This window comes from Aspergillus uvarum (genome assembly GCF_003184745.1).
Source record: "Aspergillus uvarum CBS 121591 unplaced genomic scaffold BO82scaffold_5, whole genome shotgun sequence".
Classification (NCBI taxonomy): domain Eukaryota; kingdom Fungi; phylum Ascomycota; class Eurotiomycetes; order Eurotiales; family Aspergillaceae; genus Aspergillus; species Aspergillus uvarum.
In genome coordinates, this window is record NW_020291302.1 from 647,360 (window position 1) to 672,912 (window position 25,553).

At 54.0% G+C, this 25,553-nt stretch overlaps 9 protein-coding genes and 1 non-coding gene across 10 annotated transcripts; 5 read left to right on the forward strand and 5 right to left on the reverse strand.

Annotated features, from left to right (window-relative positions):
- Positions 1 to 285: 285 nt before the first annotated feature.
- BO82DRAFT_428958 (RNA helicase) lies at positions 286 to 4,955 on the reverse strand (the record flags this gene model as incomplete). Its single annotated transcript, XM_025640488.1, has 3 exons — positions 286 to 895; positions 985 to 4,567; positions 4,713 to 4,955. 3 exons carry the CDS (start codon positions 4,953 to 4,955, stop codon positions 612 to 614), a joined length of 4,110 nt encoding a protein of 1,369 aa, XP_025496188.1. The 3' UTR covers positions 286 to 611.
- Positions 4,956 to 5,205: 250 nt separating this feature from the next.
- On the forward strand, positions 5,206 to 6,515 carry BO82DRAFT_144150 (DNA 5'-adenosine monophosphate hydrolase). Its single transcript, XM_025630105.1, has 2 exons — positions 5,206 to 5,368; positions 5,554 to 6,515. The coding sequence occupies exons 1-2, from the start codon at positions 5,290 to 5,292 to the stop codon at positions 6,318 to 6,320; spliced, it is 846 nt and encodes a 281-aa protein (XP_025496189.1). The 5' UTR covers positions 5,206 to 5,289; the 3' UTR covers positions 6,321 to 6,515.
- Positions 6,516 to 6,675: 160 nt separating this feature from the next.
- On the reverse strand, positions 6,676 to 7,612 carry BO82DRAFT_273799 (putative translocon-associated protein, alpha subunit; the record flags this gene model as incomplete). Its single annotated transcript, XM_025631070.1, has 3 exons — positions 6,676 to 6,958; positions 7,021 to 7,451; positions 7,541 to 7,612. The coding sequence occupies 3 exons, from the start codon at positions 7,610 to 7,612 to the stop codon at positions 6,676 to 6,678; spliced, it is 786 nt and encodes a 261-aa protein (XP_025496190.1).
- Positions 7,613 to 8,078: 466 nt separating this feature from the next.
- BO82DRAFT_428961 (CCCH zinc finger protein) lies at positions 8,079 to 9,908 on the forward strand (the record flags this gene model as incomplete). The annotated part of the gene is made up of 4 exons (XM_025640489.1): positions 8,079 to 8,388; positions 8,471 to 8,614; positions 8,684 to 9,026; positions 9,091 to 9,908. The coding sequence occupies exons 1-4, from the start codon at positions 8,314 to 8,316 to the stop codon at positions 9,906 to 9,908; spliced, it is 1,380 nt and encodes a 459-aa protein (XP_025496191.1). The 5' UTR covers positions 8,079 to 8,313.
- Positions 9,909 to 10,112: 204 nt separating this feature from the next.
- On the reverse strand, positions 10,113 to 12,529 carry BO82DRAFT_144173 (telomere-binding alpha subunit central domain protein). The gene is made up of 4 exons (XM_025630106.1): positions 12,076 to 12,529; positions 11,099 to 12,014; positions 10,675 to 11,041; positions 10,113 to 10,605 (listed from the first exon to the last, which is right to left on the reverse strand). The coding sequence occupies exons 1-4, from the start codon at positions 12,343 to 12,345 to the stop codon at positions 10,317 to 10,319; spliced, it is 1,842 nt and encodes a 613-aa protein (XP_025496192.1). The 5' UTR covers positions 12,346 to 12,529; the 3' UTR covers positions 10,113 to 10,316.
- Positions 12,530 to 12,717: 188 nt separating this feature from the next.
- On the forward strand, positions 12,718 to 12,790 carry BO82DRAFT_t44. Its single transcript has one exon. It is a non-coding gene; the product is annotated as a tRNA-Thr (tRNA).
- A 484-nt stretch (positions 12,791 to 13,274) lies between these two features.
- Positions 13,275 to 15,264, forward strand: BO82DRAFT_371384 (karyopherin alpha; the record flags this gene model as incomplete). The annotated part of the gene is made up of 3 exons (XM_025637269.1): positions 13,275 to 13,508; positions 13,784 to 14,293; positions 14,353 to 15,264. The coding sequence occupies 3 exons, from the start codon at positions 13,275 to 13,277 to the stop codon at positions 15,262 to 15,264; spliced, it is 1,656 nt and encodes a 551-aa protein (XP_025496193.1).
- Positions 15,265 to 16,549: 1,285 nt separating this feature from the next.
- Positions 16,550 to 20,716, reverse strand: BO82DRAFT_301708 (cohesin subunit IRR1). The gene is made up of 3 exons (XM_025632096.1): positions 20,676 to 20,716; positions 20,029 to 20,589; positions 16,550 to 19,968 (listed from the first exon to the last, which is right to left on the reverse strand). Exons 2-3 carry the CDS (start codon positions 20,561 to 20,563, stop codon positions 16,751 to 16,753), a joined length of 3,753 nt encoding a protein of 1,250 aa, XP_025496194.1. The 5' UTR covers positions 20,564 to 20,589; positions 20,676 to 20,716; the 3' UTR covers positions 16,550 to 16,750.
- A 1,090-nt stretch (positions 20,717 to 21,806) lies between these two features.
- BO82DRAFT_144228 (urease accessory protein UreD) lies at positions 21,807 to 23,332 on the forward strand. The gene has a single exon (XM_025630107.1). It carries the CDS (start codon positions 21,913 to 21,915, stop codon positions 22,996 to 22,998), a length of 1,086 nt encoding a protein of 361 aa, XP_025496195.1. The 5' UTR covers positions 21,807 to 21,912; the 3' UTR covers positions 22,999 to 23,332.
- A 267-nt stretch (positions 23,333 to 23,599) lies between these two features.
- Positions 23,600 to 25,001, reverse strand: BO82DRAFT_371385 (uncharacterized protein; the record flags this gene model as incomplete). Its single annotated transcript, XM_025637270.1, has 2 exons — positions 23,600 to 24,728; positions 24,787 to 25,001. 2 exons carry the CDS (start codon positions 24,999 to 25,001, stop codon positions 23,600 to 23,602), a joined length of 1,344 nt encoding a protein of 447 aa, XP_025496196.1.
- Positions 25,002 to 25,553: the final 552 nt, after the last annotated feature.

Genomic DNA, 25,553 nt, shown 5'->3' on the forward strand with positions numbered 1-25,553 from the left:
GCATGCTTTGGTCCCTCATGGACAGTGACCCCACGACACGAGACGCAAGCTTGTCAAAGAGTGTCACGCACGATGAAACTGTTCCCTTTCTATCTTCCTTTTCTCTCTTCTGTCCCGGATTTTGGAATGACGTTTGTTCTTTCCTTCTCTTAACGTGACACACTTCGTTTTTCTTCCCTCTTCTTTCCGCTCGACGGATTATCATCCAGGTTTATGGCGCAGGTATTGATGAAGATGAATCTTACTTTTTTTTATTCTATATGCTGCAGCGGCGTATCTTGACCTCCTAAATCTAGTTCTAGGCTTGGGGTTAGGGGCTAGTACAGAGCGCTGTCATTGACACCAGCTGTCCCACCAGCACGGTCAGTAAATACCTAAACCCAGGCCGTCTTAGACCTCCCTCTATCTCTATCTCCTTGATGCTATACTATGTCGACCTCTCTTCTAGCATCATCTTAACCAAGCAAATCCCCCACCAAAGCAAGCCGGGTCGGGTCCTCTGCCAGCCGACCCACCTGTCTATCTAACCAACTATCTAGCCAATATCTTCCCAAAAACAATCATGCATTCATCCAATGTCTGCAGCACGCAGCCACACAGAAGAGAAAGAATCACTGATCCAACCCATTAAACTCGACCAACCGCTTCACGACCTCGATCACCTGGTCCGCCAGGGGCCCGCTCACCCCTCCAGAGCCCGCAGACCCAACCCCAGAGGCCGGCTGATCGATGCGGCCGGCAATCACCTCGTCCAGCATCATCCGCAACCGGGACACGAGGACGCCGATGCGCGCCCAGCCGCGCAGCCGCAGCCACCCGTCGACGATCAGCCCGCGGCCCGTGGTGTCGAGGTCGATGGATCCGCAGAAGAGGAGGAGGGAGAAGGCGTTGAATGCTGTGCACGGTTGTCAACAAAAGAAATTGATATACTGGGGGGGGGGGGGCAGGTTGCAGGCGGCAGAAAGGGGGAGGGGGGCAACTTACGAGTCAAATCCCGCACAAACACCTTACTCGTCGCCATCTTGGTGAAGTAGCTCAGGTACGCGGCGCCACCGGGGTAGTTCTGGGCGGAGAAGAGCAGCGAGCTCGGATGGATGAAGACGCGGCCGTTCTCCTGGTTGAAATACTTGATGGTGCGGGCGTCCGGGTCGATCTCGACGGTGCCGGTGATGGAGGCGGCGAATTTCTTGTCGGGGAAGGAGATCTGCGCGATTTGCGGTTGGAAGGCGCCCGCGATGAGGGCGCGGAGGAGGGGTTTGTTGGTTGTGTTGCGGTTCCAGTTGTTGGCGCCGCGTGAGGAGGATTGGGATTGGGGTTGAGGTTGGGAGGAGGAGGAGGAGGAGTAGTCAACCGGGAGGAGGCCGGCATCTTTGAGGGAGGTGAGGAGTTGCGCGCGATTGGAGGAGATGTCGCGCAGGGTTTGATGCGAGAGGAAATTGGCGCTGCACCAGCTCTGGGTTTGCCAGTAGCCGTGGGCTTGCACGCGGTCGGACCATTGTTGGTAGGCGAGCAGGTCGGTCAGCAGATCGCCGTCGTTGGCACCCTTGGTGAAGGCGGCTTTGGCGGCGGTGGCTTCCTCGCGTCTGTCGCGCGGGGAAACGAAGGGGCTCTTGACCGTCAGGATGGCGGAGATGGTCACGCAGGCGTCGATGCAGCCGAAGATCGAGCCGTAGACCATCAGTTTGGCGCACCGGAGGTCCGCCGGGATCATGGAGAGGTAGCGGCCCAGGGCTGTGAGCCGGTCGTGGTCGAGGGCCCCGACGCGGTGCAAGAAGTCCAGGGCGCCCTCGACGGCGGTGCTCTCGGGCGGCGTGATGGTGTTGGCGAGGAAGTGCGCGACGTCGCTGATGCCTTGCATGGCTTTCACGGACAGGCAGAGCTGCTCCAGCGGTACGCGCCGGATCTCTGGGTCGGGTCGGTGAGGCATGCTGGTCTCGGCCTTGCGTGTATAGAGCTTGTAGCATGTTCCTGCCCTGACACGACCGGCACGTCCGCGCCGTTGCTTGCAGGCTGCTTGCGAAGCCCACACCTCTTGTAGCCTGACAATGTTGTCCCGCGGGTCATAACTCGTCTCTTTCACGCGGCCGGTATCGATGACGGCCACAATGTCTTCGATGGTGATGGATGTCTCGGCGACGTTGGTGGCAGCGATGACTTTTCGCATGCCTTTGGGGGCACTTTGAAAGACACGACGCTGCTCGGCGGGCAGAAGAGAAGCATGGAGAGGTAGCGGGTGAGTATTCGGGATTCTTCTCACAGCGTTGAGGCATCTCTCGATCTCCATGGTACCGGGCAAGAAGATCAGGATGCCCCCAGGCTGGTCGCCCAGCTTGGCATCGATATATCGGACGGTAGAGGCAATTAGCTCGTAGTTGATACCCATTCCGAGGCTTCGGAGGACCTTGCCAAGGGGCTCATCGGACTGCTGCGAGGATGGAGCCTCTTCGTCGAAGTCCCGCTCGGTGAGCTCCGGGTAGAAGCCAGTGTCACGAATAACATCGTCCAAGTAGTAATCGTCGACAGGGAAAGTACGTCCCGGGATGTTGACCAGACCAACCGACTGCCGGCCGCCGAAATAGTTGATGAAGATTTCTGCGTCGAGGGTTGCACTCATCAGAATGACTTTGATATCCTTGCGGCGGCGCAGAACGTCTCGGAGAAGGGCTAGGAGGAAGTCGGTGTCGAGACTGCGCTCGTGCACTTCATCAACGACGACGTGAGTGACATCTGAGAGAGAGCTTGCAACATCGCCATCAGGGCCACCGCCCGACTGCATGCGACGGAGTAAAACACCCGTCGTGACGAATGTAATCTTTGTCCGCCCTGACTTAGCCTTCGACTCTCCTCGAATGATGTATCCAACCTCGTCGCCGACGGATGTGCATCGCTCATCGCTAACTCGATCCGCCAGGCCCAAAGCAGAGATCCTACGCGGCTGGGTACAGATGATGTTCGCAGCAGCGCCGAGGTCCCTCTTGATTAGGTCGTCGAGCACGAATTGAACGGATTGGGTACTCTTTCCACTACCGGTCTCTCCGGAGATGATCGTAACTTGATGTGTATTCACAGCATTGATGATGGCCTCCTGGGTGTTCCAGGCCGGGAGCGACTGGCGCTTTCGAAGCATTTCCTGCTGGTCTTTGGTTGATTGCCTCGCTTCCCAGGACTCGCGTAGTGAGACGCTTTGTGGTGCACCTGGTTGCCACTTGACCTCATATCCTCTCTTGCGCGACGAGCGTACGGGTAGATTCGAGATGGTTCCGGCTGGGGCTAGGGGAGCTGTCACCGTCGAGATGTCTCGCAGCTTCCCTGGATTCTCCATCACTGAGGGGAGATTGGTCTCCAGCCAATCCAGCATGTTATAGATCATAGGCTCTCCCACGAAATTCTTTTCGGAGTACTGAACCACCTGGCGTATCGCACTAAGACGTATATAGGCAGGAATACCTTTCGCCTGGATGGAGATGATGGGCGGAGAAGATGGGTAATGCCTCGAAGGTCGTTGGAACCGGAAAATCAACGACTCTGGCAAATCGGGGTTTTCACCCTTGATCTCACAGACCTTATCAGAAGCCCGAGAATACCTTTCCCCGAAAATGGCCTCAAGTGTTTCCTGCTCCTCTGCCCATAAATCCTCCTCACCAGATGAAGCAGGCTCAGCTGGGGCATTTCCGCCGTGAACCAATGTATTCTGGAGGATCTCTGCTGCCGCAAGCTCATCTCCCTGCTTGCTATCCAAAGTCCGCGTGCAGAGATCGGCGGGATATCCCATCGCAGTGAGGCGTTTGATCTTAGCCTCTCTGGCCAGGTCATCACTTGCAAGACTCACACCCGCCGAGTAGCCCTCGGGCAAACACCAGCGAGGCAAATCATCTTCCGGCACGTAGATGAGGAGCCATTCAAGAACCTCTTCGCGGTCTTTACAAGTACCGACAGCCTCCTCGACGTGACTGCGTCGAAAGCCGAGACGAGTGAGCTCGTCGACAATGGCACCACGTTCCTTTTGCGGAATCTCCACCCCGTAGGGGTTCCAGATCGCATGCTCTCTCAGCATACCCTCAATTTCACGACGGATCTTGCCGCCAAGATCAACCTTGGGCGCACGCGACCAGATATTCCGTCCCTTGCTCTGCCCACCACCGCTGGAACCCAGTCCCAGATCGACCGTCGTCTCCGCTGCCTTGGCTGCCTGAAGCTTCTCCCGTTCCTTGCGCTTCTTCTCCAAGTCCGCCGCGGCGCTTTCTCGTTCCAGCTTCGCCAGGAACGGGTCGGCTTCGTACATCCAGCCCTTCCCTTCCCTGGAATCCGCCGCCTTTAGATCCGTGAAATCCTCGCGCCAAAGCTTCTTATACGTGGGCGGCATCATCATGTGGAGATTCTTCATATTGCAGACTCGGTACAACGTATACGCTGCGGCGAAATGTCGAGCCTCGAGCGCGGTAGGCTGAGCGGCGAGATGCTTATGCGACGGGGGTAACTTCATCGGAGGAAGGACGATCGTTTCGCGAGTCTTAGGATCAACGCGCTTCAATATCACGCTGGAGACGAACCCTTCTGAGACTTTCATCTATTGCAACATTCGCAGTCAGACTTCATGTCCGTCGAATCGACTAAAAGTGAAAGGAAAGCGCGCCCGCTAACAGTACGCAAAGAGTGTGAGGGTATAGTTCCTGGGGGTCCCTAAAAAGAGAAACCAGATCCACAAAACTCACCATCGTGTATTCCGGCTTCTCCCACTTCTGCTTCTGACAATGCTCCGCGAGCATATTCACGGGCAGTTTCCCGGTCCATGATGCCCCTCCGATGACCTCCTTGACCGAAGGTTTCTTTTGCTCGTCGGTCGTGGTCTGCGCTTTCTTCGCCGTCTCAGCCGTGCGCTCGGCCGCGGCTTTGGCCTGCTTCGTGCCCGGTTTGGGAGCGCCTCCCCGGTTCTCGGACTTTTTCTTGGGGCCCATGTTGTTGGTATTACAATGGGGGAGGAGAGGGAGCAAGGGAATGCCCCTCTGGTAGCCAAAGAAAAGAACGAAGTCGTGGCACGGGGATTTACTTTTTGGCTAGCTGCTGGTTGATAATTAATGAATTGATTGACTTAATTGTTGTCCCGCACGTTGACCGCTTTGGCCGAGTTGGTGTCGCTGCGGGGAGCATTTTAGGTTAAGTTGGCTCGGGTTGTGCTCTCCGCATCTGAACTTTCCCTCTTTCTACTACTACGCTGCTTTATGATTTCAATGCGACCACAGTCACGCTCAAGCAATGGTGGCTTGCTCATGATACTATAACTCTGCTGGCATGTCCGAGTCATCGGGTTACAGAGCAGACAGTTCGGGAGATGGAAAGGAGAAGAAGAATCCGATCAAGCGAAATGCCTGTATGTCCGACTCGAGCGCTGCGCAAGCGATTGCGATTGCAATTGCGGCGTCTATGCGTTTGCCCTACGCTCACTCACTCACTCCCTCACTCACCCTTCTCCTCCTCACTCGCATTATATCCCGGCGCATACCGAGGAGACTCGATAAAACAATCACTAATAGTTCTAACCAAAAACTCCCACAGTCGCGGAGCTAATGTCCACGAAGAGCAAGCAGCGCAAATCCACATCCACATCCACCAAAACCGATACCACCACCACCACAATCACCTCAAAACGAAGAGCCATCGGGGGTCCCCGCGACGGACTCGGCGCCTACATCGCCAACCCAACCGCCTACCCCTCCAGCACCGTGATCTACCACAACGACGACTTCGTCGCGGTTCGCGACCTCTTCCCCAAATCCACGCTGCACCTGCTGCTGCTGCCCCGCGACCCCACCAAGACCCGCCTGCACCCGTTCAACGCCCTCTCTGACGAGGCGTTTTTGGACAAGGTGCGGGCGGAGACGCACCGGCTGCGCGCGCTGGCCGCGGGCGAGCTGCGCCGCCTGCACGGGCAGTTCTCGGCGCAGGAGGCGGCGCGGCGGGCGGCGCTGGACCGCAACCCCCCGCCGGAGGAGCTGCCGCGCGGGCGCGACTGGGAGCGCGAGCTCATGTGTGGAATCCACGCGCATCCGTCCATGAACCATCTGCACATCCATGTCATCTCCGTGGACCGGTACAGCGACCGGCTGAAGCATCGGAAGCACTACAATAGTTTCTCTACGCCATTCTTCGTGCCCATCGACGACTTTCCGCTGGCGGAGGATGATCCCCGGCGCAGGCCAGATGAGATGGGGTATCTGCGACGGGACTTTGTCTGTTGGCGCTGTGGGCAGGGGTTTGGGAATCGGTTCACGGAGCTCAAGGCGCACCTCGCGGAGGAGTTCGACGCTTGGAGGCAGTTATAATAGAAGGTCCACAGTGGACACGTGGAGATGGTAAAAGGTTTGGGTTCAAGGACCAAGGGCGTGGTACCCCTTGTGTAACTTCATTATTCGATCCTTGAGTGTTTCTAATGGAACCCTGAAGCCTAAATTGCAAAAGCTCCATTTGCCTAAGTCAAATGTGGACATAAATGTACACGCAAAATGAAAAAACAGGACCACCAGTCGGCTGACCACGTTTTCAGCAGTCGTACCTGTCGATTGGTCTTCCTGTCTTCAGCCATTTAGAAAGAACCACTCAAGGTCCCCTCCACGAGCATTGAATCCTTCCCGTATCTTCATCTTACACAGCCACCGTTCATGATGTCACCAATGACATTTAAGCACGGCTCTTAGAGCGGGAGCTGCTGCCCTTCACCTTGCGGGCCTCGGGGCGGTTGATGTGGTGAGCGGGGATCCAATCGGCGTTGTAGGTGGTGGCAGAAGTGACAGCGGGTCCCTCCACGGGAATCTCCTCCTTCTTGGGCACAGTCGACTTCTTGGTGGTCTCAGGGGCCTTGCCAGCGCGACGCTTCTGGGGGAAGTAGGGGGCGATCCAGACGGTGTAGAAGAAGTAGACGACACCAGAGAAGCAGGCCAGGAGGAAGAAATACAGGAAAAGACTGTGGCCAGTATTATTAGTGAATATTCCCTGGGTGGGTGGGTGGGTGTAGTGAAATCTTACATCTGGGGGTCGAAGATGCTGGTCTCAGGCTCAACCACACTGACGGTGCCGTTGTAGGTGTACAGAGTGTAGACGTTGCCCTCGATGTCAGAGATGACGGAAGCCAGCTCAAGTCTCAAATCCTGGGGGTGCATCTCGGTGGCGAAGTTGAAGTTCACGCTCTCCTGCTCACCGGCCGGGATCTCGAGGCTGTACCGGTGGGCGGTCAGGTTGCGAACGATGCGGTTCTCCTCCTCGCCAATAGACCACAGAGAACCTCCAATGAAGTTCACAGTCACCGGGTTGGGCTCATCGTTGGCAAAGGTGATCAGCGCCTGGGTCGGGTGGCCATTGACCAGCTTCACGCCAAAGAACTCAGAGGCAGGGAAAGCAGCCTGCGCGGTGACAGCAAGGTTGGGAGTCTGGGGGGCTTCCTCCTTCTCAACAGCGTCCTAGAGATATGAGAAAGGGCATCGAGTTAGTGACTCGAACATTGAGACACGTGAGTCATCTAATTGATTCAGATGAGGGTAAAACATACAGCCGCGAGACCGCCGCCGATCAGGGCCTGGACGGAAAGGAGAGCCAGAGACAAGAAACCAAGACGAGCCATTGTGGGACGGCTTTAGGTAGCGATGAAAGAACCGAAAGAGGAGAACGAAAGAAAGGGAAGGGGAAGGGGGGAGAAGAAGAGGTGGGGTGGGGGGAAGGAAAGAGGAAGATGAAGAAGAGGAGGATCGTAGATGATGATGTGAAGGGGAAATCGGCTGGGAGGGCGTTTGCTCCACGTAGGCGTTTCGGTTCGGTTGCTTTCCCCATGTTAACAGCTGACTCATCCGTTCCGGCAGTTACGGCAGTTTCCCCGGGCGGTCAGTCGCCAGCTTTAATCTGCCAGTTGCCATTCCGCGTTTATCAGGCCAGTCTCCGTACTTTGTACAGTACAGTAACTTACTGACTTACTGCACTAGTACTCCGTAGACTATTCACTATTTAGTGCAAGTGCCAGTGTCAAGTGTCAGTCCAGCTCCACGCCTTTTGACTCTTGATTGCAATCCTTGTAGAGCAACCTCTCTCTCCCTCTCTCCTCTCCTTCTTTCGTGTTGTAATTTCAGTCGCAGTGAATGTCTAATTATACTTAGTGTCTGAATTCATCTGCCTATATTTTCAGCTCGTCTGAAGTTCATTATATATAACAACACTTATCTTTGGCTCTTTCTTCCGAACTAACCTCCACACTTCGCTTTCTCGTTGTTGATTCGAATGATTAGCCAAAAGTACCAATACCGCGATTAAAATCTGACTTGACTGATCACCATGACGGCCACCACGTATCTGGATCGCTATAGAAACCTCGTTCTCACCGAACAGAAAAAGAACCTGCTGATTGAGGTACATAAGTTACACAGCTACTCAATCCGCGACAATCCATATATGTATACACTGCGTTGACATTACCCTTTCCGGCGTACAGGAACTCCTGCAGCGAGTGGCGCAGCTTGAAGATGCATTCGAACAGGAAAAGCTTGATCATGAGCGCGAGAAGCGCTTCAACCGAGATATTCAAGTACATGAGATGGAACTAATGGGACAGGTCTCTCGGTTCCAACTTTCCATGGTGGGTCTGACACTATATAGTTCCCGCGACGCAGTCTGTGCTGACCTCAACTTTCTCATTGTATTCCAGAACCGCCAACCCTACATAATTGTTCTCTTGGACGGGTCTGGGTTCATTTTCAAGGATGAGTACCTCCAAAAGGGGACGCAAGGCGGGAAACTCGCGGCCCAGAAGCTTCACGACGAGATTGAGGCTTTTAACACCGACCAGCTCCCCAGCGCCAAGGGCCCCAAATTGTTGACAAGAATGTATATCAATGTGAAAGCACTAAGCGAGACCTGTATTCGAGGCGGCATAACCACCGATCCCTCGTTGCTGCAGGACTTTATTCGTGGCTTTAATAGTTGCTATCCTTCGATTGACATCGTGGACACGGGCGCCGAAGCGGATAGTGCACACAATAAGATCGCTGGTAAGCTTCGTCAGTCTCCATCCTGCATTTAGTCCACGCTGGTTTGACAATCATCTATATGCAGAGGCCTTCAAACTCAATCTCTACAATTGCCACTGTCATCAAATTCTCCTGGGTTGTGCGGACGAGAATTCCTTCTTCCAGGTTCTGGGAGATCACCTTGACGACAAGGACCTGATGGGACGAGTGACCTTGCTCGAAGCATTGCCGTTTGGAGAGAACTTGAATGCCGTTAGCTTATCGTTCAGGACTCTGCAGTGGCCGGAGATCTTTCGCGACTCGAAAATCTTTCCCATCTGGTCTCCCTGGAAAGCGGCCGTGGCCACACAGCCCCGCTCTCAGCTCACTCCGTCACCTAAGCCGGAGACAAAGCTCCCACCACGGTCTGCGAACCAAGCGTCCACAACCCCCAGCGTATCACTATCGCTCGCCTCAACCAGACCATCCAGCCCAGAAGAGAAGTTTCAGGTGGTGCGCTCCAAAGCGGCCGCGCCCGCACAGCCTAAGGTCGTCGAGCGCAACAAATACGGACAACGAGTCGACAGGCTGGACATGAAGAGAATTAACCAGCAGGACATGAATCGCCTCAAGAAGCTGAAACTGTGCAATTACTACCATCTGCAGGGGGAGTGTCCCATGGATGATTGCCAGCATGATCACTCGCATAAATTAACAAGAAGCGAACATGTAATGTTGACAGCCATTGCTCGCATGATTCCCTGCCGCTATGGACTGGAATGCAACGACCCCGAATGTACGTTTGGACACCGGTGTCCCTATAGTGAGCCGGGTCAGAGAGAGTGCCATTGGGGCTCCAGTTGTCGGTTCGAACCAGCCTCGCATGGCATCGATACCACTGTTGTGAAGGTGACTAAGATTTAGCGTTCCTGACCACAAACATATATGGCACGGTGAAAAGCCTTTTGACCATTTGTTTTCCTTTATCTCTTATCATTCGGAGGGCTCCCTTGGAAGTGCTGGTTTCCTTGTAATGCTGCTCCCCTTCACTCGAGGTAGCCTTGAGTTGGTGCATTCAACATAGGTTTGAGCATACGGAGCGGTCTCATTTTATTCAGCTTCACAACGTAACGTATATCCAGAGTGAAGGTATTGCCCTATAGATATTAACCCCCCGGTTATCCCCGGGTTATACAAGATGGTTGGATGCAATGGGTTAAGACATGGAGACCAGAAAACCCAAACCAGACCCTGGGAAATGACCGTCAAAGGATGGTGCTAGGGGTATAGTAAAGGTAGAAGAAGATAAGAACCTTCATTTCAAGTTCCTTTTTAAGCGTCGATTGTGGTCATGAACATCGCATACCGCCTCTCCCAGCCCAAGCAGTCCTCATGGGTACATGCCGGGACATCATCGCCGTCGACCGTGCCAATGAGATGCCTGCACATGACCCCATATTCCTGAATGCAGCAATTGAACGGTTGCTGTGATAATACACCTAGACTATGTGGCGCTTCAGTGCCTTTCTCCCTGGCTGCTCGCTTGAGTTCCTCTAGGTTGCCCCAGATATGGAACAATTTTTCTCGCAGATTCTCAAGTTCGACCGGGTTTTTTCTGAGGCTGAGTGATGACGATTTGATACGGCGTTAGCCTATGGGATCTTTTTAGAGGTGAACGATTGTGACTTACTCTACTGCATCGATACCATAGAGGTACACTGCCTCGCTCCCAGAGACAAACAATCTCATTTGCTGCTTGGCTTGCCCTGCTGGGGGCGGGGGCACGCTCTCGACTAGGAGACAGAAGCGCCACTCCCAAGTCATGAAGTCGTTATTTTCTCTGTCACTGCCTCCGTTTGATGAGGCTCGGGGAACTGGAACTGAGAAGTCTTCCAGGTTATGAGGGAAATAATCAACCACGCGGACTTTCGAGCGATAGCAGAAGTTTTGGAAGGGAAAGCGGTATTCGATGTTGTCTGGTGACCGGTTGGTGTGCTCTTCAGAGGCGACTATAGCCTCGAGACTTCGGGTGGGAACTGACGGGTTGCCGGCGCGTACTATCATGGATCGTTAGTTCCTGCCTTCCTGGAACCTATTCATATGAGGTGACTGACCGTGAGGGTTTGCTTCGTAACGACCGCGGTTGGTGACGGGCGGGGCCAAAGGCTGTTGGCCTTCCGCGGGGGCGTCTTGCTTCCGAGTCTTTGCTTTGACCTTTTTGGGAGCCTTCTGGTTGTTTTCCTCAACGGGCTTTCGTTTTCGAGGGTGCGATTCCCAGTATGCGGTTTTCCGGTCGATCAACTGCTGGGCTCGCACGTCCTTGTGAGGTTGCACGACGACCACGTTTGCCGCCAGAGGGTTGGTTCGGTTGGTATGAATGGTAGCTTCCAATCTTCCATTGATACGATTCTTCTTGATGTGGACGTTGTACAGGAGAACGAGATCACCCTCCCCGACATTCTGACGGGCGTACGCTGCATGTGGCTCCCATAATGTAACAGGGAGAGACAACTGACCAGCGGGCCCTGTCCACTTCTTTCGAAATCGTCTCTGGTAGTTAAAGGCGTCTCCTTCACAGCCGTCGCCGTTGCCCTCGTCATTGTCAGGTGAATAGTCGTGCAGATCTTTATTGGAAGTGTAGTCAGTGAGATAAAGCAAGGCCTTCTCGCTGTCATTGGGGTATATCTTGATCACTTCCGCGACCAAGTCAACGAACGTCTGCTCCTCGATGTCTTTGATAAGCGAGAATTTCTTGCGGTTGTATGACCTAGAGTTCGGGGCGGAGGTCTGGACCACATAAGAAGGTGGAGGACGGGCTTCTACCGAAGCTTTGCGAAAGTCGTGGATGCTAGCGACTTTGTCCAGCAGAGACAGGGCCTTCCTTCTTTCGATTGCATCAGGCTCAAAGGGCTGGGGGCCACAGATCGGTGAGGATCTGGCCATTGGATTCGGGTCTGAACGGAAAATGGCCCATGGGATGCACCGATCCTGCGCGGCCACTCCCAGGGTTCCTCCTTGTAATGACCGGACCTGCAGCGAAAAGTGTGAGTGTCAATTGCTTGAGGAACACAGCCATGAATCGATCACGAACCCATAAGTTGCGCAGCAGAATTACATCATGCACTTTGACGGGTGGCAGACTATCCTCGTTATCCCTAAAATATTTGACCTTCAACCCGTCCCACGTATGGCCATTCTCCAAGTTGGTGTCTTTGATCGTGAAGGTAATGCAGGTAGAGGAGCCCCGAGACTTCCAAACGCCGGGCATCACGTCGACCACGACGCCGACGATGTTAGCATTGCCAGGAGACGCGAGCGCTTTGGATATGTCGACTAGTCTAGGAGTGAAGTTGACCGGCATTGCGACTGATAGTAGACATATTACAGGTGTCTGCGAAGGATACAAGAAAGTATTTCAAGCCATGAACGGAGCACTGATCATGGACTAGATTTCATTGATTGACTTCGACTCGACTGCCGAACTACTGCTTGAATCTTGAGCAGAAAGAGTCCAATTGATTGAAAGTATTGTGACTGATCAAAGCCAAGTACTGATCATCACATCAATCGAAACCAGTAAGGATTAAGAGAATCATTTTCTGGGAAGAAGGAAAGTGTTAGAAGATGAAGTTGGATGACAATCAACTTGTAAGACGCGTTCCGCGGTTTCTTCCTTCCGTTTCGCGCACTGTTAGGCCATCAAACAAAGGTAAACGCACAATACCAGCAATTAGCTCGCATGGCTTAGATGGTAAAGCGCAGCACTAGTAATGCTGAGATCCTCGGTTCGAGTCCGAGTGTGAGCAATTCTTCTTTTTTTGCGTTTGCATTCTTTGTTTGCACTTTCTCAAATGCACCGAGCTTTTTCTGCCCCGAAAAAAGATATTTGTTTTTGCCTCTTTCCCGTCCGACCAATCAACTTGTGCAACAGACAGCCCCTCCGCGGCAAAACCGCTTAGGCGGAAGTGGCGCTTGCAATCGGCGGCGACCGCAAGCAGCAAATCATAAGGCATCCCGTGACTGGAGCCAATCCCACCTCCGAGCATCAACACTTTTTTCCCCTCCTTCAACTTCACTTCTTTCTTTGCGCTCATCTCCCTCTTGCCCAAGGCTAGCTTTCCCTTGGTCTCCTTTCTCCAGAACCATCCCGCTCACTGGTCTTCTGTCTAATTTCTGAGATAAAATTTACTCGACTCTTCATTTTACCTCCCTTTCTTTTCTCTTCCCCTCTCTTTTAGCTAATCAGCCACCTGTGCGCTTTGTTTTCACCCCTCCTGTGTCCTAGCAACCATGGCCGAACGTTACATCCCCGAGCACCGTCGCACCCAGTTCAAGGCCCGAAACCAGTTCAAGCCTGATGAACTTCGTCGTCGCCGTGAGGAGCAGCAGGTTGAAATTCGCAAGCAGAAGAGAGAAGAGAACTTGGCCAAGAGAAGAGGTATCCAGACCCGTGATGGTGGAATTGGTGTAGGCGGCGGTGTTGCCGCTGAGAGTGATGATGAGGCCAGCGCCATCGAGAGTGAGGTATGCTTTCCTTCTCGCTTTTTTCCATCTTCTGCCTGGATTAGCGTGTAATCACCTTTTGTTTTGTCGCTCGTGTGCTTGGTTTTCTGCAAGCGGTAGCGGCGCAGCTTATTTTGCTTTTGCCAATGTGAAGCAATGGGCTTTTCACCGCTTTGCCGCCAAAGTGAGCTTGAGCTGGATAGGACTTTATCCCCCCACAACATCACCTTATGGTCCCTATGTTCACTCGCCTATTTTTGTTTTATCGCTTCGATGGCTAACTGTTTGCCTTTTAGCTTAACGTTGAGCTCCCGGAGATGGTTAAGGGCGTCTTCTCCGAGCAGATCGACCAGCAGATCCAGGCTACTACCAAGTTCCGGAAGCTGCTTTCCAAGGAGCGCAACCCTCCTATCGAGCGCGTCATTGAGACTGGAGTCGTGAGCCGCTTCGTCGAGTTCCTTCGCTCTCCTCACACTCTCGTTCAGTTCGAAGCTGCTTGGGCTTTGACCAATATTGCCTCTGGTTCCGCCCAGCAAACCCAGGTGGTCATCGAGGCTGGCGCTGTGCCCATCTTTGTCGAGCTCTTGAGCAGCCCCGAGCCCGATGTGCGGGAGCAGGCCGTCTGGGCCCTTGGTAACATTGCTGGTGACAGCCCTCAGTGCCGTGACTTCGTGCTGAACGCCGGTGCTCTCCGCCCCCTCCTTAACTTGATCAACGATGGTCGCAAGTTGAGCATGCTTCGCAACGCCACCTGGACCCTGAGCAACTTTTGCCGTGGCAAGACCCCCCAGCCTGACTGGAACACCGTATGTTGTCCCGCACTCAGATGAAGAAAAGCTTCGCGCTAACACCCACATTCCAACAGATTGCCCCCGCCCTTCCCGTCCTTGCCAAGCTTATCTACATGCTTGATGACGAAGTCTTGATCGATGCCTGCTGGGCTATCTCTTACCTGTCCGATGGCGCCAACGACAAGATTCAGGCTGTCATCGAGGCTGGCATCCCCCGCCGCCTTGTCGAGCTCCTTATGCACGCCTCGACCTCTGTTCAGACCCCCGCTCTTCGGTCAGTTGGAAACATTGTGACCGGTGATGACGTCCAGACCCAGGTCATCATCAACTGCGGTGCTCTACCCGCTCTTCTTTCTCTTCTGAGCTCCACCAAGGATGGTATTCGCAAGGAAGCTTGCTGGACCATTTCCAACATCACTGCTGGCAACTCCACCCAGATCCAGGCTGTTGTCGACGCTGGCATCATTCCTCCTCTCATCAATCTCCTCGCCAATGGCGACTTCAAGACCCGCAAGGAAGCTTGCTGGGCTATTTCCAACGCCACCTCCGGTGGTCTCCAGAAGCCTGAGCAGATCCGTTACCTCGTCACGCAGGGATGCATCAAGCCTCTGTGCGATCTCCTTGCTTGCCCTGACAACAAGATCATCCAGGTTGCGCTGGACGGCCTCGAGAACATCCTCAAGGTTGGTGACATGGACAAGGAAGCTGCTCAGGCTGGCGATGCTCGTGTCAACCGCTACGCCCTGTTCATCGAGGAGGCTGGTGGCATGGAGAAGATCCACGACTGCCAGAACAACGCCAACGAGGAGATCTACATGAAGGCGTACAACATTATCGAGAAGTACTTCTCTGACGAGGACGAGGCTGGTGATATCGATGAGGTCGCTCCCCAGCAAACACAGACCGGATTTGCCCTTGGCACGACGCAACAGCAGCCTGGCGGCTTCAACTTCGCCAACGGAGGTGGTGATTCCATGGATATGTAAAGAACGGATTGTCCGCACTTTTGATCTGAACCTCCAACGATCTGGTGTATTCATGTCAAGTCCATGCCTTATCGCTAGATCTGTCACATATGGCGGCTGGAGGAGGCTGCGCTGTGGACCCCAAAACCTCCGAGTACGTGGAGGCTCTGGGACTTTGAACCCTTTTGATCGCTCTTGATTCAAGTTCTTTGCTTCAAGAGTGCTTGAGGGAGAACTCGCTGCACCGCCACAAATGTCCTCTTCTCATTTCAAACCACCCTTTCTTTTGCTACTCGAGGTTTCGACATTTGCGTTCCGCCGTCCCCCACCCCCTCCTACTCACAATCCCGTTTTGATAAGTTCACGATAAACAAGATTCACCGTCATGTACTCTCCCCCAAAGTTCCTTCCTATTACCGTAGCATTCCTCATACACCGGCGCACCTGTTTCATTCTTCCCCCTTTCGGTCTCATGTTCATGTCTCTCCTGGATGGTTGTTCTTTTCTGCCCCTCGGTTGTCTTTTTGTGAGGGCCTAGAATGCGGGTGTCCGTCCATCCGCCTTTGCTTTTCTGGAGGGGAAGAGTGGTATATCGCTAGCTTTGCATGGTTCCCTCTTTTCCGCTGACGCAGTGGGGAGGATAGGGTGGATAGATGATCAACCGATCGCAGTCCAAGCGGTATATTTATCGTTGTATTCAGCGACGATGGCGGGGATGGTTTCCGCTCTAGGCCAGAAAATGGAAAGTTTTCCCTCTTCTTAAGCGCTAGGTCCTTGTAGTGCATGGTTGATCTTGTAGCTTGTAGATATACCTTGGGAGTAGCGTGTGGATGTCAGTATAATCAACGTCACATGACTGGGTGCCAAAGAGCATATTCCATACACACGGACTCTGAAATCCAGATTGGACTACCTGACCTAAATACTGTACAAAAGGGTTGTTAACTTGTCATATCACCTGACTCCTTACCGTGACCTGCTTTGACAGAACACACGCTTGCACTGTACATATATCAAAAGCTGAGAGACCTCCTAAAGATCTCCAAAAGAATGGCAGTCCTACGCCCCACGGTTAGGGGGATCAATCATCATGAACATAGTACTTGCGAACAAACACATTCGTTCAAGTCTTTTACTCGATGCAGCATAGAAAAAGAAACCAACAGAGAATACGTCCATCTAGCTTAATTCCCTACAAACAAAACTAAATCATCATACGAAGCAAAGCAAAGCAAAGCAAACAGAAGGAAAGATGATATAAAGTTACGCCTACCCTACTACCAAACAGTACACAGAGAGACACGAAAAAAAAAAAAAAAAAAAAAAAGAAAGGGAACCCAGGCTTGAATGAACAGAATGAACACATTCGAAAACGAAAAAGAAACACCGTGAAATTTTGCCTCTTAACTGTGCCATGTCTCCAAACAAGCAGATAAAATAAACAAATGGAATATGGACACACACGAAAGAGTAAGAAAAATAGAAATCAAACTACAGGAATTAAATCTCAATCACCCATGACTTCGTCCTCGTCATCCGGCGCAGGGGAGGCCGCGTTTTCATCCTCGTCTTGATCGATAATGTCAATGTTTCTTTCCTCGACGAGACCTCGGGCGCGGAGGTCCTCCTCGCCGTCTTCGGAGCCGTCGTCCTCGATTGCGTCCTCTTCTTCGTGCTCCTCCTCCTCTTCGTCGTCATCGTCGTCGTCCTCGATTCGTTCAGCGGATTTGTGAGATTCTTTACGCTGCTTGATCGTTGTGTTGACACCGCTCCTCGCGGCGCCGGGCTTGTCGGTCGTGGGCTGGGCGGGAGCAGCGGGCTGCTTCGCCCTGGCCTGGGCAGACGTGGCTCGTGATGCGGCGGTTCGGGGCTTGCGGTCCTCAAGGAAGGCCAGGACCTCGCGGTAATTGCGACCGAGCTTGGCCTTGTGGTGAAGGAGTCGCTTGCGTAGTTGTCCCTGGTCGGAGCCAGATGCGTCCAGGATGCGGCCTACGATGGCGAGGACGATCTTTCCGGTCAGCTCGCAGAGCCGTTGCTCCGCCACGATGCTGGACCGGAGGCGCTCGTCGTCGAGCGGTTGGTCGGCGTCTTCGTCGTCGTCTTCCTCCTCGTCTTCATCCACCGGCGCCTTCTGGATATCGTCATCGGACAACGGCTCGTCTTCATCGGCGGGTGCGAGCGCGACGCGGATATTCTTCGCATATGTCCGTTCTGCGATGCCATGGATCTTGGTGATCAGGGCCTTGGGCTCGTCCCCGATCTCGTGGACCAAGCTTTGGGTCTGGAAAATGGTGTCCTCGTCGTTGCCCACGCCGAGCCCCGCATGGCGGAGGGTGCCGAATAGAGTCTGTAGGTCTAGGAGAGTCGTGGCGGCGCAGAAGCGGATATCATCGAGACCAGAGCGACTCTTCATAATAGCAGTCAGCGCTGCAACGAACATCTCGCGGCCTTTGGTCAGGGCTTCAAAGAAAGCGGTATTGAAGGACGCCTTGCCGGCTTTTAGGGCCGAAACCAACAAGTGAACCTTCCACATGAAGTAAAAAAGTAGGGTTCTGATAGCGTTGACCACCAATTCCGTTTCTGCCCTCGCTGAGTCTTCGTCGTCCTCCTCTGCACGGAGTCCACGCTCGACAAGGTGCAAAAAGGTGTTGAACGGCGCCTCTGCAAAGTCTTTACTCTTTCCCTTGGGCCGAGTGGACGGCATAGTTTCCAGAACGTGAGTGCAGTCGATGACGCTGGCCAGGTTGGAAATTCTGGTGACCGTGTTGATAAGTTCGTTGAGAGTGGCTGGAGCTATCGAGCCTCCCTCTGCGACCTCCTTTTTCCGAGATAATGTACCCAGAGTGTCAATCATGTTGTCCCACAGCTCTTGTACCTTGCCCTCCAGAGCCTCGCGCATGTCATCAGAACTCTTAGCATGCAAGAACGCGACGCTGGCTTCGGCAAGAACATCCCGATCCGAGTGCGTGAGGAACTGCTTGTTGATATCATTCAGCAGCGAGGTATAAGCTGTTGCATCTTTTTGGATATCTTCGATCTTGCCCAGATCGACCAGGTGCTCGAGTCTGAGAACAGCAGAGGCGGCTTCCGGTACCGAGCCGAACTTATTCAGAAGTTGTGGAATGATTTGTGCAAGACTGTGTGCGATTTCTTCCTGCAGTTCTGAAATCTTATCGGTCAACGCCTTGACCTTCCGTCCTCTCTTATCGATGTCAGACTTGGCGATATCAAGAACGCGCAGTTTCACGGCACAGCATAGGACTTCAAGGAGAATCACTTCCTGGCCTTCTTGCATCTTATAAGCTTGTCGGACCGAGGCCGCGGTGTCATCCTCCGCGGTATCGTCGGAGATTTGAGAATGGTCGTACAGAAGATATCCAGCTAAAGATTGCCAGTGAGATAGGTCAGCCAAGTGGGGATGAATGGCCTCTGTGGCGAGAACAAATCGAGTTTCCATGGAAGCTCCCAGAAGTGCGTCTCGCGACGGGATCGAGGGGTCTTCTGGGTGTTCTTCGCTCTCCATACTGTCGTAAGCCTGCAGTATATCGACCAGACATTTATACTTAATCCAAGACCGTTTTGGCGATTCGAAGTCGTCTTCATCTTCGTCACCGAACAATTCATTAACTTCTTCGCCGAGTTCCTCCAAGGTAGAGTCGAACACGTCTTCAACATTGGCAACGAAGAAACGGCCAGCTGCCTTGCGCACCCGCGCCTCGTTATCGAAAACGAGTTTACCAACCGTGTCTATATCGGCAGGCTCAATCAATCCGGTCTCACGGACGATGTCGAGCAGCTCAATGACTGAGGCGCGTACTGTGATGTCTGCGTCGTGAGCGGCCATTTCAACCAACCGTTGCCGCCAGCGTTCGGTGAATGCTCGTAGTCCAGCCACATTGTCTCTGTTCCCATAAAGATCGCGCAACTGGTTCACAACGACGAGGCGTGCCTGAGGAGCAGAGTCCGCAAGGATATAACCGAAATAGCGAAGAAATTGTCCTTCGAAGAAATATTCTCGATACGTGCGCATCCACCGTCCCAAAGACATCATGCATTCTGTTCGAATGTGGGGGTCAATGTCTCGGTAGCGATGCACGAAGACAACGTCAACGCCGTCTTTCAGAGCGTCATCGATCACTTCGATCTTCTGTTCATTGTCTTCTATAGCTGACGCAATTGCATCCGCTCTTCCTTTGTTCACGTTTTTCTTCTTCCTTTCACTTTCGAGCTGCTTGCGAGATGTGGATACCAGAGTGGTGATTTCTCGAGCGAGATCACAGAAAGCGTTCATGATTGTCATGGTAATGACGACCGCCGTATGTCTGAAAGGTCGGCACCTGCTCGTGGAGAACCCGGCCATCCAGACTAGCAGATTTTCAAACAAGTTGGGATCGGTATACAGGACAGAGGAGTGGTGCAGAGTCTGGATCAGGGCCATGAAGAAGCTTTCGAGGACGGGTTGGAAGGACCTCAGTTTCCGGGATTTCGATATGAGGGGATACTCAGTGATTCCAACCGCATCGTACTCCGTCGCCAAGTCTGCCACACGAGTTGGGACGTTGTCTACATCCTCAATATCGTGCGTATCGACATCAAGATCGGTTCCGGAGCACCTGAGCATCATATTGACCAGTTCAGTCACGGCCGCCGACTGATCCTCCTGGTACGCAGTAAGCCATTCCGCGGCAACCGTTTCCACATTGCGACCCTTCCCAAAGATCTCCGCTATACCACACTGTCAGCAATCGCACAACCATGCACAAATCGAGACGTGAAACCGCTTACCGTAAAGCCCGCCTTGTCGAGCAGCCATGGTCAACCGCGCCTTCATCTGCTTGGGCCGCGACCGCTTCCCGTTGGTTGCGGGTCGCAGGGCCAATTGACGGCCGACGCCATTGCCGGCAGTCGCAGCGACCTTGGGTTTCTTGGCCGATCGGGACGACTGAGACTTGTTCGACTTTGATTTGGACGACCCGGGGGTCTGCTTCTTCGATTTCGATGATGCCTTGCGCGCGGCGCGCTTCTTCTCTCGTAGTTCTTCCTCGTCGGGCTCTTCATCGGCGGATTCGATGTCGTCGGATTCCGACGCGTGGTCCTCACTCTGTTCGCTGTCCTCGCCTTCATCGTTGCTGTCGCCTGTCGCGGCACGCTTACGTTTCGCACCGCTGGGAGTCGCGCCGTTGCTGGCGCTGTAGCTTTGTGAGTAGAGTTCGGGTCTGCGCGTCACGCGGCCAGATTTTCTCCGATCGGTCGAAGGGGAGGCGTCGCCCTGGGTGGCCGGCCCAGGCTGAGGCGTTGAGAGGGGCGACTCGGTCTCCATTCTGGTCAGACTCGAGGATTAATTCACTGTAATGTGAATAAGCATGGTCAGTCAGATTGAAAGAGATGAATACGCCGAGGTTGAGCAGCTGGCGCAAGATAGTAGAGCGTACTGGATTGTTGACTGGATAGACGCTAGATCGGCACGGAATCGGGGAACGCGATGTTGGGCTTCTGCACCGGATTGCGCGCGCGTGTGTTTGGTTGGCACTGCGGGTAGGCGGACAAGGCGGAAACCGAATAAGCAGCAGGGGAAATTGGCAGAGAGACACGGGGAGAATCAATTGGAGGGCGTGTGCGTTTCGTGAGTGGGACTGACTAGCGGAGAATCAGAGTTGAAGAAGGGGGGGGGGGAGGGGGGAGGAATGGTAGTTGAATTCAGTAAGTGAGTGAGTGAGTGAGTGAGGGGGATGGAAAGCAAGCTATGCTGCTGCTGTCGCTGTCGCTGTCGCTGAGTCCCTCCGTTGACGGAACAGGCGACAGACAGACACAGAGACGCGCTGGGGAAGTTTGGGTGCCTGAGCATCTAGTGCCTGAGGCATACAGGGTCACTGTTTCGTGCAAGTCACGGGATCACGTGCTCTGGCGGAAATGGAAGGCAGAATTGCCGACCGGATCACCTGATCGGCCAACATGGCTCAAATAGGAAAGTGCGGAGATGGTGATATTTATGCCGTAATGAAAACATGGGCTGTGCCTCACTCGGTCTTTTGTTGCTCCAGTCAACGCCATTCAACGCCATTCAGCGCCTTTCAACTCCTTTCAAACTCCATCCACTCTCCTTTCATTCACTGGCTTCCGGAGAGCCAAGAGGGACCAGACTGTGAATCATTGATTCCGCGTTCACGGGGTCAATCCAACCCCGCTTCTGCCTGAGGATTCGCAGTTATTCACGCCCATCAAACTTCAGTAAAACTGGGGACTCCTGCGTCGATAGTGCGATCTGCCGGATCTCTTTCGTCAACAAAGGCCACAAGCTCCATCTTTGGTTGCAAAATCAATGCAGGGCCAAGGGATTTAGAGCGTTTGACCACCAACTCATCAATTTCATGACGCCATCCCCCTGGTCGTGTGGAATTGCTTTTTGAGATTGATCCAAAAATAAAAAGAGCATTGCTGGGGAAGCGAAGAGAGACCATGTTGTTAAAAGCCGACAGATCGACGACCCTCTCTTTTCTTTCTGCTCGAGTATTTCTTCCTCAATCCTCGTTCTTCTAGCCTCTTCCCGCTTGTCCACCCCGGGAGCTTTCCCCGCAATAAAAAAAAAAACGTCAAGAAAACACATTCTTCTCTGAAACATCCTGTCCCCCCGCTGCCGCTGCCGCTGCCGCACCCCCCACTACCACCAGCATGCCAATAAAATCCCCCTTTGAGTCGTGCATAGCGAAGCCAGGAGAGGGCAAAGTTGTCCTCTCCCTGCTGCCACCTTCGAATCCAACCTTGACGACCCTGACCTACAAATACCCCCTCAAACTCCTTACCCGTACCCCGGGTTTTGTCCCCAAGTCCTCGGCGCTCACCTGTCCCTCGCAACCCGTGCACCTCTACCTTCTGACCTACGGCGGCGGACTTCTGCCCGGTGACAAGATCAATGTCTCGATTACGCTCGATCCGCGGACGCGAATGGTGGTGACCACCCCGCAAGGCAGCACCAAGATTTTCAAAACCGAGCCCAACGCCAGCGTCAAGGGCCAACGCGGCACTCCCAAACACATTTTTTCCGACAAGAGCAGTCAACATCTCACCGTTCACGTTGGCCAAGAGGCCGCCCTCTGTTACCTCCCCGACCCCGCCGTGCCCTACAAGGACAGCCGCTACGAGCAGGTGCAAACCTTCACCATCGATGGCCCCACCTCCAGCAAAGACCCTCACCGCAGCAGCCTGTGTATATTGGACTGGGTGACGCAGGGCCGTGCCTCGCGCGGCGAGAACTGGGATTTTCACCTTTGGCGCGGCAAGAACGAGGTCTGGACGACTGATGAGTCGGGCAAGAAGAAGCTTCTCCTTCGCGACTCGCTCATCCTGGATCGCGAACTCGACGAGGATCAGCTCGCTCAAGACCCCGAGCTCCTGGCGCAGTCGAATCTGATCCGGGAACGAACGTATCCGCACGGGGTCGTTGGGACATTGATCCTCTACGGTCCCGTATTCGAGGGCCTGGCCAGCTTCTTCATGAGCCGCTTCACCTCCCTGCCGCGCATTGGGGCCCGCAATTGGTCCTCCCCAACTGTGTGCAGTGGCTCGGCCGCGACAGAACCTGCCCCCAACTTCAACTCCCAGGTGACCTTCACAGCGGCCCGGGTCCGCGCCGGGTTCGTGCTAGTGAAGTTCGGTGCGCCGGACTTCGCCGCGGCCAAGGACTGGCTAGGTGCAATTCTGCGGGAGGAAGGGACGGTCTACACGGAGTTTGGCGAGGAGGCATTATTCTGCTTGTGAGCGTTTTGTGTTCCAGCCTCCAAAAAAAGCGTTTCTTCTTTTGTGTTATTTACCCCGTGACCCACAAGTTGGTCAAATGATACCCGAATTGTTACCTGTCACCCAGGTTTCTCCATAGCTAGCACAATTTCAAGCAAGGGATTTGCCGAAAGCTGAAAACTGATACCTCTAACATTCTTCGTTGTCTCTCTCTCTAGAAAAAAAAAAAGAAGCACGAACGCAACCTAGTCTAGAACGAAAACCCAACATCCTCCGCCCACGCATGAACAACCGCGTCGCCAATAAATCCAAGGAAATCGATACTGGTCTGATTCCTTTCTTTCATTTCAAGAAGCAATCCACATCAAGATCAGCGTAGCATCTCGTAATCATGAAACAAAGCGCGAAACGAAAGCAAAATCCAAATCGAACAACCAATGGGCCCATCGCCAAAAAGAAACAGGGTATCACCATAAGAAAAATTTCAACATAAGGAAAGCCACGCCAAGCCGCGAGAAAACGAACAAAACAACAAAACGCCTTCTATCGAAATCCATCTTCACATAGCTAAGACTCTTCCTTCCCTTCCCTTGCATCTCAAAGAACGTCAAGACAAAACTATCTAACTCCACAAATCGGACAACTTCGGCCGCCAATCCTGCCGGGTCGCGCTCTGCAGATCATCGACATTCAGGATATCGACGCCCTCCTGCAGCAGGACGGCCCAGAGGTGGTTGCGGAGGCTGCGCGGCCAGCTGGGCAGGCCCCAGTACCGGACTCGGAGGCCGCGGCGGTGAGCGGCGCGGATCTGCGCGCGGATGCGGTCGACCTGCTGGTCCGAGAGCCGGAAGGCGCGGGGGGCGCCGATGGATTTCTTGAAGGAGACCGAGGCGTAGTAGCTGTTGGTCCAGTCGAAGGATTCGGACTTCGGCGTGACGCCCGAGAGGCCCTGACCGACATTTTCCGCCGGCGGAAGGGCGGTTGCGTCATCACGGGCGGTGTTCACGGCTTGCGGGAGCTGGTCGTGCGGTGGTTCAGTTGGCGACGAGACTTGGGCGGCGTCCGCGGCTCCCTCCGCGGCTCCGTCTTCGGGGAGTAGGTTGAGCGGCGCATCGAAGAAGATGTCCCGGTAGGTGGTGTTGGCGGTGACGAGGCTGAAGGGGGTGTTGCCCGTGCCGACGACGGTGATCGGGCCAGGGATGAGGGCGGTGCCGTTGAAGGAGGTGAGGTAGCCGCGCTCCCGCAGCGGAGTCAGCTGGGCGGCGACTTGGTCCCAGGTGTCCTGGCCGTCGGTCTTGATGTCGATCAGCAGCACCAGGGTCTGGGCGGGGTCGGTGTCGAAGACGCCCTGGAGGGGCCGTTGGAGTTGGGGGTGGAACTCGGTGAGCGGGTTCTGCTGCTCGAGGACCCGGAGCAGCGGGTCGATGTACAGACTGCGCAGGGTGCGTTTCGGAGTCAGCGCGGAGGTGGTGTGGCCCACGTAGAGCTCCTCGTCGAACAGCCAGACATCGGCCTCGACGCCGATGCAGCCGGCCTGGATGGCGGAGAATAACGGCACGGGACGCCAATAGTCGTTGTGCGAGTGGCAGGCAACGGGGATGATGTCACGCGAGGCATCGGTGGGCCAGTGGGAGAGGTCGATAGCCTGGGTTGTGCTGTGCGATTGCCACCGCTCGGTTGCACGGTCGATTTCGCTGGGGAAGAATGCGATAACTATGCCGCAGGCGATGGCGATAAATTGCACAATGCCTCTGTTTGGCGGTGAATGAGTTCAGGTGTTCGTGCACATTGGAGTGGGGGTTGGCTTACAGCATGATCAAGAAACCGGCGATCGGGTAGAGCAGACAGCGAAGCAGCAGTCTGGGCTTTGGGAACTGTCGCACGGATGAATTGTGATAAAGAGTGACGGAGGAAGAAGAGGCGGAGGAGGAGAAAGAAGAAGAGCCAAGCAGCGGACGAGCTGCCTCGGCCCGTTTATCGCGAGGTGCAACAATCAAGCCGGCGATAAGACCCAGTCCCCGCATCCACAAAGACGGTGGATGATGGTTCTTGTGACGAAATCCCTGGGATCGCTCAGGGTCGGCTTCGGGATCGAATTCGCTGATTGCACTGCTGGGACTCTTGGTGTCCGTGTGGAAATTGCTCACCCAAGGATGGTGGTCCATCGGCTGGTAGCGCTCAATGGGGTCCAACATCGGTGGTGATGTGGAGGGCAGATCGGCCATGTAACAGTAGAGCTGTAGAGATAGAAGAGGAAGTCGCAAGAAAGTTATCTCTTGCTAGTCTGCCTCCCTGTCCCGTAGACAGGATGGTGATGGTGGTGAAGGTGGTGGTAGGAAAAGATATGTGGTGGGCAGGGAAGGAGGGAGAAGAAGAGTCAGTGGATGTTGGTGACTGCAAGTGAAGTGTGCAATGCAGTGAGTAAGAGCCAGTCAGTCACTTCGAGTCATTCACACCCCATCATACCCTTTTTAACACCCACATGCAGCAGAGATACAGCAGCAGTAGATCCTGAGCTGAGGGTTATCCTTTTCTCTTCCAAGTTCCAATTCAAAGAAAGGCGTTCTGCGTCTTCA